This window comes from Saccopteryx bilineata, chromosome 4 (genome assembly GCF_036850765.1).
Source record: "Saccopteryx bilineata isolate mSacBil1 chromosome 4, mSacBil1_pri_phased_curated, whole genome shotgun sequence".
In the NCBI taxonomy this organism is placed as follows: Eukaryota; Metazoa; Chordata; class Mammalia; order Chiroptera; family Emballonuridae; genus Saccopteryx; species Saccopteryx bilineata.
The window spans coordinates 265513969-265532375 of NC_089493.1; the positions used below are offsets into that span (position 1 = coordinate 265513969).

Consider the following 18407-nt stretch of genomic DNA (forward strand, 5'->3'; position numbering starts at 1 on the left):
GTGCATGCGGGAGTCTGTCTGACTGCCTCCCCGTTTCCAGCTTCGGAAAAATGCAAAAAAAAAAAAAAAATCTGCAGTTCTACTTAACATAGTCAGAATGGCAAAGCCTTTGTATTGTTTTGCCACATGTGAGGGAAAAACAGGAATGTAGGGGAGGGGCCCATGAACTGAGAGATTTCTGCCATGTTAGGAAGTGGGCAGACACACAAAGTTGTAGCTATGTTAATTCCATCTGCATGACATTTGTGAAAAGGCAAAACTACAGGGACCAAAATATAAAATCAGCTGAGGTGAAAGGGGTGTGTACTAACTGCAAACACACCTGAGATAGCTTTTTGGGATTATAAAATATTCTGTATCCTTACTGTAACACTAGTTATACAACTGTATACATTTCAGGACTCATCAAACTGTACATTTAAATGGTAAATTTTACTTTAAAGGTGAATTTCATTGCATGTAAATTATACCTCAATATACCTGACCATGCCCTCCTAGAGAGCATTATAAGTTATTAATCAATTATAATACAATAGCTGGGTTTTATTTAGATCCTAAATTTTAGAAAAACTGTTTTAAAAAATTTATCAGTCAAGTAACTATGACCAAATGCTGACTGAGTATCTGATGATACTAGAGCTTACTGTTGAATTTTAGGAATATAGCATTAAGTTATGTTTAAAAGGGGAGTCCCTTGAGGACTGAAATATTTTCATATTTCCATATAATTTCATAGGAGATCTAATTTCCTATGAAGTCATATATTTCTTTAGTCATAATTCCTGTGAATTATATGATTATAAAATGTATTTGATTTATTTAAGAGAATCCAGAAGCAGTAAGAGGGAGAAGGAAACAAGACTGGTGAGGAGAGAGGATAATTATTAAAACTGGGTGATGGGTACATATGAGTTTACTCTTCTGTGCTCTATACTTTGGATTTTGCTCAAAGTGTTCTATTATAAAAAGCGTTGGCCCTGGCTAGTTGGCTGAGTAGTAGAGAGTTGGCCTGGTGTGTGGATGTCCAGGGTTCGATTCCTGGTCAGGGCACACAGGAGAAGCAACCATCTGCTTCTGTATCCTACTCTTTCCCCCTTCTCTCTCTCACCCTCTCTTCCCCTCCTGCAGCTATGGCTCCATTGGTTCAAGCACATCAGCCCCAGGCACTGAGGATGGCTTCATGGAGCCTCTACCTCAAGCATTAAAAATAGCTGATGTGAACATGGCTCCAGATGGGCCACATGCAGAAGTCTGTCTCCCTTCCTCCCCTCCTCTCACTTGGAAAAGAAGGAAAAACAAAACAAAACAAAAAAGCTTATTTTTCTTTAAAGCACTCTCAGGTGCCAGAAGTTGAAGCAGAGGTAGAGCCAGTGGCTGGGGGGCCTGGGCCCACTGAGATGAGGGCTGTGGCACAGGCCCCACCTAGAAGCGCAGCCCTGCTCAGCTCTAGCCACTGCGGCAGGCATCGCTGCGGGCCTGATGTGGCCAGACGCTCTATTTTCAAAAGAAGCTGTTAAGTATAGCTTTTACGTAAAATTGTCAGCCTCTTCATTTAAAAATTTAAAAATACTGTGTAAGCCAAACCCAGTGGGCCAGTGTGTCCTAGAGGCAACCACACCTACAAATTTAGCATTTACTAATTCCACAGCCACTCTGTTTGAGCACCCACACTCTGCCAGGCCCTGTGCCAGATCAGGGATCCAGACAGCAGCAGGGTGTACCTCAGGACCTCGGGAGGCAGAAACAGAAACAAATTCCCATCCAACAGGAGGGGTGCTCCATGCAGAGTGCTGGATCACATGTGTGATGTGTGGGGGTACAAGAAGGGTCTCGGAGCTTCAGACTCCTGTGGGAGCCATCATTCCCCTGGGCTCCCTCCGGTCAGGAGCTGCCTGGAGTGGAATGCCCCATCCAGAGGAACAAGCTGAGTAAAGGCTGAAGAGTGAGTGCACAGGAGACACTTTTTTTTTTTTTTTTTAACAGAGCCAGAGTCAGAGAGAGGGATAGACAGAGAGGAATGGAGAGAGATGAGAAGCATCAATCATTAGTTTGTCCGTTGCTACACCTTAGTTGTTCATTGATTGCTTTCTCATATGTGCCTTGACCATGGGCCTTCAGCAGACCGAGTAACCCCTTGCTCCAGCCAGCGACCTTGGGTCCAAGATGATGAGCTTTTGCTCAAACCAGATGAGCCCACGCTCAAGCTGGCGACCTCGGGGTCTTGAACCTGGGTCCTTCTGCATCCTAGTCCAACGCTCTATCCACTGCGCCACTGCCTGGTCAGGCCAGGAGACACTTTTTAAATTATTAAGAAACTGTATTGCTTATAACTGCTCCTCTTTAAGAAGTTATTAATTACTATTTAAAACAGTTCAAAAGATCTCCCCTGGGGAAGAAAATGATGTTTATAAATTAGAAGGCTCGATATTGTAAGATGTCAATTAATTTATAGATTCAATCCAATTCCAGTAAATGTTTGTTTGCTTTTGTTTTTTGATGGACATTGACTGAGTCTAAAAGTTATATAGAAGTATAAAGGCCCCAAAAAGTCATGGGGATCTCAGAAGAACAAAGCTGGAGAACTTTGTCTACTAGCTATCAAGTCAAGAGTTACTATTGCTTGCCAGCAGTGACACAGTGGATAAAGCATTGGCCTGGGATGCTGAGGACCCAGCTTTGAAACCCTGAGGTTGCTGGCTTGAGCATGGGCTCATCCAGCTTGAACGCAAGCTTACCAGCTTGAGTGTGGGATCATAGACATGACCCCATGGTCACTGGCTTGAGCAAGGGGTCACTGACTCCACTGGAGCCCCCTGGTCAAGGCACATATAAGAAAGCAATCAATGAACAACTATGGTGCCGCAACTATGAGTTGATGCTTCTTATCTCTCTCCCTTCCTGTCTTTCTTTCTGTCTCTCTCTCTCTCTCTCTCGTTTAAAAAAAAAAAAAAAAAAAAAAAGAGTTACTACAGTCTGACCAGTGGTGGCACAGTGGCTAGAGTGTCAACCTGGAACACTGAAGTCCCAGGTTCTAGACCCCAAGGTCTATTTCTTTTTTTGTATTTTTCTGAAGCTGGAAACGGGGAGGCAGACAGACTCCCGCATGCGCCTGACCGGGATCCACCCGGCACGCCCACCAGGGGGCGATGCTCTGCCCATCCGGGGCATCGGTCTGTCGCGACCAGAGCCACTCTAGCGCCTGGGGCAGAGGCCAAGGAGCCATCCCCAGCGCCCGGGCCATCTTTTGCCCTAATGGAGCCTCAGCTGCGGGAGGGGAAGAGAGAGACAGAGAGGAAGGAGAGGGGGAGGGGTGGGGAAGCAGATGGGCGCCTCTCCTGTGTGCCCTGGCCGGGAATCAAACCTGGGACTCCGCACGCCAGGCCGATGCTCTACCAAGCCAACCGGCCAGAGCCCCAAGGTCTATTTCTTAAGTGCAGAGTTGCTGGCTTGAGCCTGAGATCATCGACATGATCCCATGGTAGCTGGCTTGAGAAAGGGGTCACTGGCTTCCCTGAGCCCCCAGTCAAGGCACATATGAGAAGCAATCAAAAACAACTATGGCTCTGGCCGGTTGGCTCAGTGGTAGAGCATTGGCCTGGTGTGCAGGAATCCTGGGTTTAATTCCCGGCCAGGGCACACAGGAGAAGCGTCCATGTGTTTCTCCACCCCTCCTGCTCTCCTTCCTCTCTGTCTCTCTCTTCCCCTCCCGCAGCTGGGGCTCCATTGGAGCAAAGTTGGCCTGGGTGTTGAGGATGGCTTCATGGCCTCTGCCTCAGGCGCTAGAATGCCTCTGGTTGCGACAGAGCGATGCCCCAGATGGGCAGAGCATCACCCCCTGGTGGGCATGCTGGGTGGATCCTGGTCAGGCGCATGCGGGAGTCTGCCTCCCCGTTTCCAGCTTCAGAAAAACAAACAAACAAACAAAAAACAACTAAAGTGCGCCTGACCAGGCGGTGGCACAGTGGATAGAGCATTGGACTGGGACGCAGAGGACCCAGGTTCGAAATCTCGAGGTCGCCAACTTGAGCGTGGGCTCATTGGGTTTGAGCAAAAGCCCACCAGCTTGAACCGAAGGCCGCTGGCTCCAGCAAGGGGTTACTCGGTCTGCTGAAGGCCTGCGGTCAAGGCACATATAAGAAAGCAATCAATGAACAACTAAGGTGTTGCAACGCGCAACGAAAAACTAATGATTGATGCTTCTCATCTCTCTCCATTCCTGTCTGTCTGTCCCTGTCTATCCCTCTATCTGACTCACTCTCTGTCTCTGTAAAAAATAAATAAAATTTAAAAAACAACAACAACAAAAAACTGAAGTGCTATAACTACGAGTTGATACTTCTCATCTTTCTCTCTTCCTGTATCTCTTTCTAAAAAAAAAAAAGTTACTATAAAATCATAGAAAATTGAAGTGTGGTATTGGTGAAAGAATAGAAAACAGATCAAGAGAACAGAACAAAGTCTAGAAACTGACCCCCCACACACACACATATACTGTCACCTGATTGATAGCAACAATGACAATGAAGTGCAGTGGGAAAAGAATGACCTTTTTCGGTAAATGGTGCTGGGTTGAGACCAATGACAAATCAATTTCAGCTAATGGTAGAGCTAAGTTTAAAAGCTACAACAATGATGCTCTTACATAAAAGAACATCTTCATGACCTTAAGATGAGTAAAGATCTCTTAAACTGGACACAAAAACATTTCTCGTAAAGGTCAACCAAAAGGTTGACAAATTAGACTAAGTTTAAGTAAAAAACTCCTGATCATTAAAAGACATTATTAAGCCCTGGGCTGGGCAGCTCAGTTGGTTAGAATGTCATCCTGGTATGCCAAGGTTGAGGGTTCGATCCTTGGTCAGGGCACATATAAGAATCAATCAATGATGCCTGACCTGTGGTGGCACAGTGAGTGGATAAGTGTCGACCTGGGAATGCTGAGGTCACTGGTTTGAAGCCTTGGGCTTGACTGGTCAAGGCATATATGGGAGCTGGTCCCCCCTGCTCCTCTACCCTTCTCTCTCTAAAAATGAATAAATAAAATCTAAAATATTTTTTTAAAAAAATCAACCAATGAATGCATAAATAAATGGAACAACAAATCGGTTTCTCTCTCCCTTTCTCCCCTTCTAAAATCAATATATAAAAAAAATTTTTGAAGACATTATTAAGAGAGTAAAGAGGCAAGTTTCTGAAGAGAGATGATATTTGCCATATATTAATCTAACAAAGGACTTGTATTTAGAATATAAAGAATCCTGAGAAGTCAACAAGAAGGCTGATAACCCTAGAAAAAATGGGCAAAATCTTTGTTTTCTCATTTTAAATGTTTATTTCAGGGGTCGAGAACCTATGGCTCGCGAGCCAGATGGCTGCATCTGGCTCACAGACAAATCTTTTTTTTTTTTTTTTTTTTCTGAAGCTGGAAACGGGGAGAGACAGTCAGACAGACTCCCGCATGCACCCGACCGGGATCCACCCGGCACGCCCACCAGGGGCGACGCTCTGCCCACCAGGGGGTGATGCTCTGCCCCTCCGGGGCGTCACTCTGCCACAACCAGAGCCACTCTAGCGCCTGGGGCAGAGGCCAAGGAGCCATCCCCAGCGCCTGGGCCATCTTTGCTCCAGTGGAGCCCTGGCTGCGGGAGGGGAAGAGAGACACAGAGAGGAAGGGGGGGGGATGGAGAAGCAAATGGGCGCCTCCCCCATGTGCCCTGGCCGGGAATCGAACCCGGGCCCCGCCGCACGCCAGGCCGACGCTCCACCGCTGAGCCAACCGGCCAGGGCCCAGACAAATCTTTAATAATAAAAAAAAATAACGTTAAAAATATGAAACAGCCCTGGCTGGCTGGCTCAGTGGTAGAGCGTCGGCCTGGTGTGCAGAAGTCCCGGTTCAATTCCCGACCAGGGCACACAGGAGAAGCGCCCATCTGCTTCTCCTCCCCTCCCCCTCTCCTTCCTCTCTGTCTCTCTCTTCCCCTCCCGCAGCCGAGGCTCCATTGGAGCAAAGATGGCCTGGGCGCTGGGGATGGCTCCTTGGCCTCTGCCCCAGGCGCTAGAGTGGCTCTGGTCGCAACAGAGTGACGCCCCAGAGGGGCAGAGCGTCGCCCCCCTGGTGGGCGTGCGGGATGGATCTCGGTCGGGTGCATGCGGGAGTCTGACTGTCTCTCCCCGTTTCCAGCTTCAGAAAAATACCCCCCCCCAAAAAAAGAAACATTCTCATGTATTACAATCCATTCATTTCCTACTGCTCATGTTCATGGTTGCGGGTGGCTGGAGCCAATCACAGCTGTCCTCCGAGACAACACCAAATTTTTATTGGATAATGCATAAGGTACACGGGTCGTTGTATAGCTCTCACGGAATCACATTTAAAATATGTGGCGTTCATGGCTCTCTCAGCCAAAAAGGTTCCCGACCCCTGGTTTATTTTATTGATTTGAGAGAGAGAAGGGAGGGAGAGAGAGAGACAGGAACATCAATCTGTTCCTGAATATGCCCTGACCAGGGATCGAACCAGCAACCTCTGTACTTAGGGACAATGCTCTAACCAACTGAGCTATCTGGCCAGGGCAAAATGGGCAAAGTCGTAACAAATACTTTCACAAAGGAAGATACCTAAATGGCCAATAAATACATGAAAATGTCATTGGTCAACAGAGAAATGCAAATTCAAACAGATACTACTACACGCCTATTAGACTGGCTAAAATAAAGAAGTTGACAAAAGTAAGCATTTGTGAAGATGGGAAGCTTCTGCAACACCATATGCTGGTGTTGGGACTGGATGGGGCACAAACAGGTGGGAAACTGTTTGGTAGTAGCTCATGGAGCTAAATATAAACCTTCCCTATGACCCAATCAATTCTACCTTAGAGCACATACCTAACAGAAATACATCCAGACGGGAATCAAAATACATGTTCATTGCAGGCTGGAAACTATCTAAATGTACATCATCATTAGAAAGCATAAATGATGGTTTATTCACGATGGAATTCTATGCAGCAATGAGAAGGGAAGAACTACAACTGCATACAATATGGATAAACCTCAGAGACAGTGTTAAGAAAGAAACGAAAGAATACACATTCTGTGACACCAACACCACAAATAATCTGTGTCACAAAAAGTCAGGGAGGTGGATGACCTAGGGATAGTGTGACTGGAGGGGGCAGAATGGCTTTTATTGACCCAAGAGCTGGTTAAGTGTGTTTACTTTGTGACAAATAATCAAACTCTGCCCTTATGATCTGTGTACATTTATGTTTGTGTTATATACTTCAGTAAAAGTTTACAAAAGGTGGACTTCCAGAATTGACATTCTCTAAGCCCTGTCACCTATCTCATGCTCAGCTCTACCAGGCGGCCCTGAGGACCAGAGAAAGGAGTGTTAAGTGGCCTAACTCTGCTAACCACAGCTCCCGATCAGCCTTTAAACAAATTTTTAAAGATTTTTAAAGCTTACTGTCTTCCTTCTAACAGCCTTGATCTCTTTTCTCCAGCTGCCCGCTATTCCGGATCTCCTGAATCTGGGTTTTGCTAACCTCCCTTGCCATGTCAGCCTACTCCCAGAGGAATCCTCACCCTCCATGTCATGGCCTCTCCCTCCCCTTCCCGAACCTGCTCCTGAACGTGTGTGCCCTGTCAGTCTCATCTTCAACTGTTCCTCCTGGCTTCTCCATGCCCAGCCAGGCCTGCGGCCTACCTGCTGTGCCTTTACTATAGTTGCCCCTCAGGAGCTCCCTCAGGCCTCATTACCTCTCACTGGACCAGTCCCTGAAAGGCTCCTCAGCCGGCCTGCTGCCTCCCAACTGCACTCCAGCTATCCCCCACACAGCCCACATAGGGCCCTTCTGAAGTCAGAGTCTGATCATTTCACGGTCCTATAAGGACGGTCCAATCAGGCTCCAGCCTGCCCTTCGCACACCCCCAGCCCCACCTCATCTTGAACATACCCTCACAATCCCACCAGACAGAGTACTGCCATTCTAGCACATCACCTGGTCTTTCTCCCTCTGGGCCTCAGGAGGACCACCACAGCTGTCAAACTCCCACTCTATTTACAGATTCAACTCAAACGTAACCTCATCTTGAAAGTCTTCTGCAATCCCAAGTCAGACCAGTTTCTGTTCCTGGGAGCTCCCTGGCTCATGCATTTTCCAGCCCATCTAGATAGAGCTGTTTTCGTGACTGCTCTTTTCATGGGAATGGAAGGCAGGGGCTTTGTTTTAGTGATCTGTCGTAAGAGCTTGGCACAAAGCCCTATATAAATAATTGTCTGGCCTAATGGATCCCAGAACGTTAGCCAGGATTTCAATATCAGGTCCCGCCCTACCTAGGCTGACCCTTTCTACCAGAGGCTCCGTGTGCTTCACCTGCACCTCTGCCACCATTGTAGTCCCAGAGTTGCTCCTGACATGGAACTCTGCCCAGGAGGAGAGACAAGGCAAAGTCTACTCTGACAGGTATATTAAACCCTCGCCTATCCCTACCCTGGAGGGCAAAGACTGTCTCAAGTACCCTCCTAGACTGATGCTGATTTGGGCCCAGAGAGCAAGTTCCAGGATCCAGAAGGGGCCACAGGTGGTGTCTTGGTCAGCCAGCCACTCGTGGACAGTGGCAGCAGGGAGCATCTGGGCTCCTGAGGTTATAAAAGCCAAATCCAGAATGGTGACGAGGGCCCGGGAGGTCAGCATACCTGGAAAGATTCACTTGGGCACATAGGGCCTCCTCCTGGATCCCCTGTACCTAGAAGTCCAGGGTCGGGGTGGGGGGGAACAACAGCATATATGTGTCCTATGCCTCCATGCTATTCAAAGTGCTTGCTGGTCAGACATAGTGGGTCCCATTGGTTTGGTTTTTAAAAAATACACCCAAGGGTTTGGACACAGTGTCCCAAGTGGGCCTTAAAAGACCTTAGAACACCAATAGTAGCCACCAGAAATCATGGTGAGAATTCCAGGTACTGCCCTGGGCCATGCACAGTCCCCCCAATAAGCCTGTTACATACCACTGGTAGATAAGGGAAGTAGATTTCTGTGCTGTTACAGAAATCTTCTGTGCTCATTGAAAATAATTAGTTAGGAACCGTGGAGGGATTTATAGTGGAAGGTCCAAGCTTGTAGCCCACTTGTATGAACTAAGTGACTTCTCTGTTTTCTCATCTTTGAAATGGAATATTAACAACCTATAAGAGACTGAAGGTAGCACAGCAAAGTGGGGAAAACATGGGTTTGTAAAGTTTGCAGATCTGGGTTCAAAAGTCAGTTTTTGCTACTTATAAATTAGGTGGCTTTCAGCAAACTCAATCTCTAGCACCTCAGTTTCCTCATTTGCAAAATGGGATTATGCCTTCTTTGAAGGTCTCCTATAAGACTAGAGACATCAATAATAATGAAAAAATAATAATACATGAAATTTGAAGGCTCATCATGCACTAGGGCTGAGGCAAAGAGCTCTACAATGGATTATATAATTTAATTTTTACAACCTGACCTATATAATGAAAATTACAAAGCATTGTTAAGGGAAATCGAAAAAGATACAATGAGATGGAAAAATATTCCTTGTTCTTGGATAGGAAGAATAAATATAATCAAAATGGCCATATTACCCAAAGCAATATACAAATTTAATGCAATTCCCATCAAAATCCCTATGAGATTTTTTAAAGAAATGGAACAAAAAATCATCAGATTTATATGGAACTATAAAAAACCCCGAATAGCCAAAACAATCCTAAGGAAAAAGAATGAAGCTGGGGGCATTACAATACCTGACTTTAAACTATATTATAGGGCCACGATAATCAAAACAGCATAGTATTGGCAGAAAAATAGACACTCAGACCAATGGAACAGAATAGAAAGCCCAGAAATAAAACCACATATATATGGTCAAATAATCTTTGATAAAGGGGCCAACAACATACAATGGAGAAAAGAAAGCCTCTTCAACAAATGGTGTTGGGAAAACTGGAAAGCCACATGCAAAAGAATGAAACTCGACTATAGCCTGTCCCCGTGTACTAAAATTAATTCAAAATGGATCAAAGACCTAAATATAAGACCTGAAACAATAAAGTACATAGAAGAAGACATAGGTACTAAAATCATGGACCTGGGTTTTAAAGAACATTTTATGAACTTGACTCCAATGGCAAGAGAAGTGAAGGCAAAGATAAATGAATGGGACTACATCAGAATAAAAAGTTTTTGCTCAGCAAGAGAAACTGATATAAAAATAAACAGACAGCCAACTATATGGGAAATGATATTTTCAAACAACAGCTCAGATAAGGGCCTAATATCCAAAATTTACAAAGAACTCATAAAACTCAACAACAAACAAACAAACAATCCCATAAAAAATGGGAAGAGGACATGAACAGACACTTCTCCCAGGAAGAGATACAAATGGCCAACAGATATATGAAAAGATGCTCAGCTTCATTAGTTATTAGAGAAATGCAAATCAAAACTACAATGAGATACCACCTCACCCCTGTTAGATTAGCTATTATCAACAAGACGGGTAATAGCAAATGTTGGAGAGGCTGTGGAGAAAAAGGAACCCTCATTCACTGTTGGTGGGACTGTAAAGTAGTACAACCATTATGGAGGAAAGTATGGTGGTTCCTCAAAAAACTGCAAATAGAACTACCTTATGACCCAGCAATCCCTCTACTGGGTATATACCCCAAAACCTCAGAAACATTGATACGTGAAGACACATGTAGCCCCATGTTCATTGCAGCACTGTTCACAGTGGCCAAGACATGGAAACAACCAAAAAGCCCTTCAATAGAAGACTGGATAAAGAAGATGTGGCACATATACACTATGGAATACTACTCAGCCATAAGAAATGATGACATCAGATCATTTACAGCAAAATGGTGGGATCTTGATAACATTATAAGGAGTGAAATAAGTAAATCAGAAAAAAACAAGAACTACATGATTCCATACATTGGTGGAACATAAAAATGAGACTAAGAGACATGGACAAGAGTGTGGTGGTTACCAGGGGTGGGGGGAGGGAGGACATGGGAGGGAGGGAGGGAGAGAGTTAGGGGGAGGGGGAGGGGCACAGAGAACTAGATAGAGGGTGGCAGAGGACAATCTGACTTTGGGTGAGGGGTACACAACATAATTTAATGACAAAATAACCTAGACATGTTTTCTTTGAATATATGTACCCTGATTTATTAATGTCATCCCATTACCATTAATAAAAATTTATAAAAAAAAAAAAATTTTTACAACCTTATGAGTCAAGTACTATTATTATCTCCAATTTATAGGTAAGGACATGGACTTCAAAAGATTAAGTAATGGCAAATGTCACATGGCTACTATGTGGTAGAGTCAGGATTCAAACCTTAATTATCAACTTTAGGGCCTAGAACTTAACTATTGTACTGTACTATAAATGTTTCCCAGTACATATGGTGTACATGTAAAAACCCCTGTGGCCATAGCAAGTATTCAACATAATATACTGAGGGATGAGAAAAAGATTTGTACAGTGTGTAGAACACTGCACACAATAGGTAAAATTTATGATCAAGTCTTAAAACTTACGATCAAGAAGATGGAACTAGTTTCAGCATCCTGGCAAAGAGAAACAATTAGAATCTACAAAATACAAGTGCTCCCACTAGAGTTTTACTGCAAGTCCATCTTGCAAGGCAAGAGAAGTGACAGGGACAATGGTGGCTCCATGTGCTTCCACAGCACATCCATGTCTTCACTCACTGCAGGGGTGGGGGGGCTACACCTCCATTTTACAGATGAGGAAACACAGGGCTGCTGTAAGCTGGGAACTGGATGCTGGTCCCCTCATCTCGAGTACCACATTTTTCCCCACCAAAAATACTTTCCAACACCAGTAATGCACCAGTATCAGCCCCAGTTGGAACAGGCTGAATTCCAGCTCACCTGCCTATCCTCCTGTCCTCCCTCTGGCCCACTGATGGCAAAGCCCTTTCAGCCTCTGATGTGGCACCAACTTCTAGGACCTTAGCAACACCACCTCCCACAGCACATCTTCCTGATCCCTCCACCTGGGGGAATTCCTTCTTTCTTAGTGGTCTGGCAGCCTGCTTCTCCCTCTCCCCCAACCCCTTTCCTTCATTGGTGGGCCTCTTTCTGATAAACCACAGGCCACCAACCCTGTCTGACACACAGTTCTGTTGCAGAAGCCCTGATTCTATAATGCACATGAAAGCACTTCATAAACTGTTTGTTAAAAGTACTTTTCAACACCCTGACTTCTCAACTTCTTTATTATAAATGCCACCTCTGCGTTCTTGTAGCACCTAGCTAGTGCTTGGTGCGAAAGACATTCTGACACAAACACTAAGTACCACAGCCACCGAGGAATAATGCTAGGTGACCATCATAAACATCACTTCATTTAATACTTGCAAGAGCCCTGTGAGAACAGGGTTATTGTCTCCATTTAGCAGATGAAGAAACTGAGGCAGAGTGAGGTTAAGGGTCTTGCCTAGGATCTGCCTAGCACTAGACTGCAAGCTTGATAAACATGGGGACTACATCTACTTTATTTAGGGTCATCTGGGGCTTAGCAGGGCCTTGGCAAATACTTGCTGAGTTTTTTAAAATGTAAAACTAGTACCTGATAGTGTTAAAGCAGGTCCCTGAATAACAACATAGTTTTAATGTTAATGAGATGCCCCAGGAACAATTAGCCTATGGTAAATTTTGTTTCATTATCCTGTCAAGAATATTGAGGATTTACTGTAAAAAGTAGTATTCCCTGCCTGACCTGTGGTGGCGCAGTGGATAAAGTGTTGACCTGGAATGCTGAAGTGACCGGTTCGAAACCGCAGGCTTGCCCAGTCAAGGCACATATCGGAGTTGATGCTTCCTGCTCCTCCTCCCTTCTCTCTTTCTCTCTCTCTCTACTCTCTAATGAATAGTCTTAAAAAATAAAAAAATAAATAAAAAAGAAAAAAAATAGTATTCCCTGAATATTTGCTTTAAAGTTCAAGGACTAACTTTTCTGAAGCGAAAACTTACCAAAACTGGAATAGGGAGGCCCTGGCTGGTTTGCCCAGTGGTAGAGCATAGGCCTGGCGTGCAGGAGTCCCGGATTTGATCCCGGCCAGGGCACACAGGAGAAGCACCCATCTGCTTCTCCGCCCCTCCCCCTCTCCTTCCTCTCTGTCTCTCTCTTCCCCTCCCGCAGTCAAAGCTCCATTGGAGCAAAGTTGGCCCGGGTACTGAGGATGGCTCTATGGCCTCCGCCTCAGGTGCTAGAATGGCTCTGGTTGCAACAGAGCAACGCCCCAGATGGTCAGAGCATCGCCTCCAGATGGGCAGAGTATCGCCCCCTGGTGGGCATGCCGGGTGGATCCTGGTCGGGTACATGTGGGAGTCTGTCTGACTGCCTCCCCGTTTCCAACTTCAGAAAAATACAAAAAAACCCACAAAAAACTGTAATAGGGAATTAGGACTTGACAGGAACCTGAATGTTTACCCTGCCTAACCCTGGGAGCTCTGACCTGAGCATGGCCCCATACTCTGTACCTGAGACCTACTCCTTATGAGATGTGGGGAGCCATCAAGGGGCTGTGCCCTGGGGCTCCCCCAGCACAGGGCTGGCCTGGTAGATCCCACTCAAACCTGCCTGAAAGAACATGACCTGGTTGCAGGAATGATACGGAACTCAATCTTGAGGAGACCATGGTACACCATTTTTTCATATCTAAAAACCATCTGGCCTGACCTGTGGTGATGCAATGGATCAAGCATTGACCTGAAATGCTGAGGTTGCTGCTGGTTCTAAACCCTGGGCTTGCCCGGTCAAGGCACATTCCAGAAGCAACTGCTATGAGTTGATGCTTCCCGCTCCTTCCCCACCACCTTTCTCTCTCAATCTTCTCTCTAAAAATCAATAAATAAAATCTTAAAAGAAAAAAACCAAACATCTATATTCCTACTTCCTTAATATTTTTCTTTGAACTAAGTCACCTTTTTAATTGAACTTTCTCAAAAGGAAACTTTACAGAAGGTTAAAAAAAATCAATAAAATAAAAAGAAAACTGTTAGTCAAATCAGGCTGAATACTGTCTATGGTATTGTGACTTATAATAAAAAATACATATGTAGTCTTCATCCTGTTTCTGGCACAGAGCTCCTAAACCCTTAGCATTTCCTAAGCAGTAAGAGCAATAAAAGTATCTTGTTATTCATAACAAATTCCTTTCAACCACACTTGAGCTTATGTTAATAAAGTAACTTTTGGAAAGCCCCTAAGGATGGGACTAGTAAGTAGCCAAGGGAACCAACCCAGTGATTAGAGGGTTGGAACTTTTAGCCCCATCTCTAACTTCCAGGGATGGGAAAAGGACTACAGGTTGAATTAATCTCCAATGTCCAATAATTTACTCAATCATACCTACATTAATAAAGTTTCCATAAAAACCCAAAAGAGCCCTGGCCAGTTGGCTCAGTGGTAGAGCGTCGGCCTGGCGTGCAGGAGTCCCGGGTTCGATTTCCGGCCAGGGCACACAGGAGAAGCACCCATCTGCTTCTCCACCCCTCCCCCTCTCCTTCCTCTCTGTCTCTCTCTTCCCCTCCTGCAGCCAAGGCTCCATTGGAGCAAAGATGGCCGGGCGCTGAGGATGGCTCTATGGCCTCTGCCTCAGGCGCTAGAATGGCTCTGGATGCAGCAGAGGGACGCCCCAGATGGGCGGAGCATCGCCCCCTGGTGGGCATGCCGGGTGGATCCCGGTTGGGTGCATGTGGGAGTCTGTCTGCCTCCCCGTTTCCAACTTCAGAAAAATACAAAAACAAAACAAAACAAAAAAACCCCAAAGGATGGGGTTTGGAGAGCCTCAGGGTTGCTGAACAGGTGAAGATGCTGGAGAGTGGAGCACCTGGAGAGGTCATGGAAGCTCTGTGGTCTTTCCCTATCCCCTGCCCTACTCACCATTTCCATCTGCTGTTCCTCAGTTATAGCCTTTTATAATAAACTGGTAACCTTGTAAGTCACCTTTTCCTGAATTCTGTGAACCACTGTAGCAAATTAATCAAACCTGAGGAGGAAGTATGAGAACCTCTGAGTTATAGCTGCTTGGTCAGAAGCACAGATGACAAACTGAAATTGTGATTGGCATCTGAAGGGAGTAGGGACATATGCGACCAAGCCCTTAACCTGTGGGATTTGATGCTAACTGCAGGCAGCTGGTGTCAGGAGAGTTTAAGAATTGCTTAGTGTGGGGAAAACTCCCCCCACATCTAGTGACAGAAATGTTCATCCTGAGTATTGAGAGTTGAGGGGAAAAACAGTTTTCCTCTTATATTATCACTTTCCAAAACTCTAAACTGGAGATACCTCTCTTCATGACAAAGGGAAATCAGTAAGTGTTGGGTATAAGGACATATTAGCACCAAACTGCAACTCTATCCTTACCAGTAATGAAATGAATTGAAACAAAACTGAAAAAGGAGTAACTGCCTTGCTATATGGTCCTGTGCCAACAGCACCTCTATGATCCCATCTGTTTACAAAATGTTAAGATCACAGGCTGGCCAGGTGCCAGCTCCAGCTCTGCCTTGTGCGGATGACTCTGGGCAGCGTCTTTAACATCCCCGAGCCTCAGGTTATCTAACCATAAAATGGTGCCTTCCAATGGTCCCTATGAAGTTCAAATCAGACAGACATAAATGGACCTTGGAAACTCTAAAGTGCTGTGTAAACATAAGGAAGATTTGAAGCACAGTCTACCAATAAGGCAAAAACCAAGACTCATCCAAAAATGCTGCGAGAAAACCTTGTGTCTGTCGGCCAGCTCACTCCTGAACAGGGCCCAAGCACAGGGTGCTGACAGAAACATCCAAGAGCTACGATGGTGAGAAAGTGAGATTCAGCGCAGTGTCACTTACGTTGCTTGAATTTTGGTGAACTCAGGGATTTCATCTTTTTTCTTTCTGAAGAAGAACCAGTAGGTCAGGAGACCCACAATGAGTGAAAACAGGATCATGTCCGTCGTGCTGAAAAGAGACACTTCCTCTGCCACAGTCTCAGACCCGGTGGCACTAGCATCCATGCTGGAGTCCCCCATGTTGATAACGAAACTGTGGGGAGAAAGAAAGAACAGACTTCATGCACCGTCACACATGGTTACTGGGAGAATTAAGTGCTGTCTTTGTGACTCCCGGGAGAGAGGACAACTGAGACATAGATTTCTGGGTTTCTCCTAGACTCCACTCTATGAAGCTTTTTCCTTTGGTGATTTTAGTCTGTACTCTTTTTTTTTTTTTTTAAAAGATCTACTTTTTTTTAAATTTTTTTTTTTAATTTATTCATTTTAGAGAGAAGAGGGAGAGACAGAGAGAGAGAGAGAGAGAGGGGAGAGAAAGAGAGAGGGAAGGGGGGGAGGAGCTGGAAGATTCAACTCCCATATGTGCCTTGACCAGGCAAGCCCAGGGTTTCGAACCGGCGACCTCAGCATTTCCAGGTCGACGCTTTATCCACTGCGCCACCACAGGTCAGGCAGTCTGTACTCTTTTGCCATAATAAACCATAAGTGGAAGTAAAACAGCTTTTTTGAGTTCTATGAGTCCTGGTGAATCACTGAACCAGAGGATTGTCTTGGGGACCCCACCAACACACCAACTTAGTTCCCTTGAAAGATGGTCAACTGGTCCTTCCACTACTGAAACCTAACGTAGGTAGATATGATATGAGTCAACAAAGACCAAAGCAACAGTACCGGAAACCTCAGCAGCCCTGTCACCTAGCAATGAGGCTAGGCTCAGATTTGTATCATTCCATTCTGAAATCACTGCTTTTACCAACTGGGTTGCTTTCACCACAACCATGGCTCCCAGACTCAGTCAGGAATGACTGTCATACCTCAGCAACTCAGGTAATGAGATTGCTTCATATCTGACTTCTGTTAGCTGTTACTGCCTCCAGGAATCCACAGGGCCGGTCCTGAGCAACTAGAACAGTGGTTCTCAACCTGTGGGTTGCGACCCCGGCGGGGGTCCAACGACCAAAACACAGAGGTCACCTAAAGCGACCTTTGGGCTCAAGCCAGCAACCCCATGCTCAAGCTGGTAAGCCCACACTCGAGCCGGCGACCTCAGAGTTTCAAACCTGGGTCCTCCACTTCCCAGTCCGATGCTCTATCCACTGAGCAACCACCTGGTCAGGCAGATTTTTACATTTTTTAACACACTATATTTTCCTCTGCATTTTTCCCAAATCAAATGCAGACTGACAACCGTACCTTTTTAAATTTTTATTAATTTTAATTTATTATGTTTACATGGATTCAAGTGTCCCACTGAATATAACACCCTCACTCCCACCTCTGTGTCCCTCTTTATACTCCTTTTTTCCCCCTCCTCCTAAGTCCCTCCCTCCTCCCCTCTAGGATTTGCTGTCCTGTAATCTATACCTCTGTGTTATGTATGTATAATTTCACAACCGTACTTTTTGAATCAATCAATATGTTTAGCTTAATAGAAATAGGAACCAGAAAAATGTTTTGATGTTCTAGCACTTTTTTAACTTCAGATTTTTTTGTGTATAACTGCGATCATTATATGTACAATTTCAGTTCCTGCTTTATTCATTTAAATTATAGTATAAGAATTCTACGCATTATTAAATACTCTTATAAAAACATTTTAATGGTTGCCCTGGCCGGTTGGCTCAGTGGTAGAGCGTCGGCCTGGCATGCAGAAGTCCCAGGTTCGATTCCCGGCCAGGGCACACAGGAGAAGCGCCCATCTGCTTCTCCACCCATCCCCCTCTCCTTCCTCTCCCGCAGCCAAGGCTCCATTGGAGCAAAGATGGCCTGGGCGCTGGGGATGGCTCCATGGCCTCTGCCTCAGTCGCTAGAATGGCTTTGGTCGCGACAGAGCGACGCCCCTGATGGGCAGAGCATCGCCCCCTGGTGAGCGTCCCGGGTGGATCCCGGTTGGGCGCATGGGGGAGTCTGTCTGTCTCCCCGTTTCCAGCTTCGGAAAAGTACAAAAAAAACCCCCAAAAAACCCCAAAAAAACATTTTAGTGGTTGATACTAGTCTCTCAAGTGGATATCCTTTAACCAATCCTCCATCATTTACATCAAGCTAAAAATGAAGTATAAAAGTTAAGCTTGACCAGGCGGTGGCGCAGTGGATAGAGCGTCGGACTGGGATGCAGAGGACCCAGGTTCGAGACCCTGAGGTCGCCAGCTTGAGTGTGGGCTCATCTGGTTTGAGCAAAAGCCCACCAGCTTGAACCCAAGGTCACTGGCTTCAGCAAGGGGTCACTCAGTCTGCTGAAGGCCCGCGGTCAGGGCACATATGAGAGGGCAATCAATGAACAACTAAGGTGTTGCAATGCGCAATTAAAAACTAATAATTGATGCTTCTC

The 18407-nt window shown here is 45.5% G+C and overlaps 1 protein-coding gene across 3 annotated transcripts in view; it reads right to left on the reverse strand.

The window, feature by feature from the left end:
• POR (cytochrome p450 oxidoreductase) overlaps positions 1-18407 on the reverse strand; it is an 83618-nt gene that overhangs the window by 26628 nt on the left and 38583 nt on the right. For all 3 annotated transcript variants that reach the window (XM_066274513.1, XM_066274514.1, XM_066274512.1), the window contains exon 2: positions 15921-16112. In XM_066274513.1, coding sequence (XP_066130610.1) covers positions 15921-16099 — 179 coding nt within the window. In that variant the 5' untranslated portion in view covers positions 16100-16112. The remainder of the gene's footprint in view (positions 1-15920; positions 16113-18407) is intronic.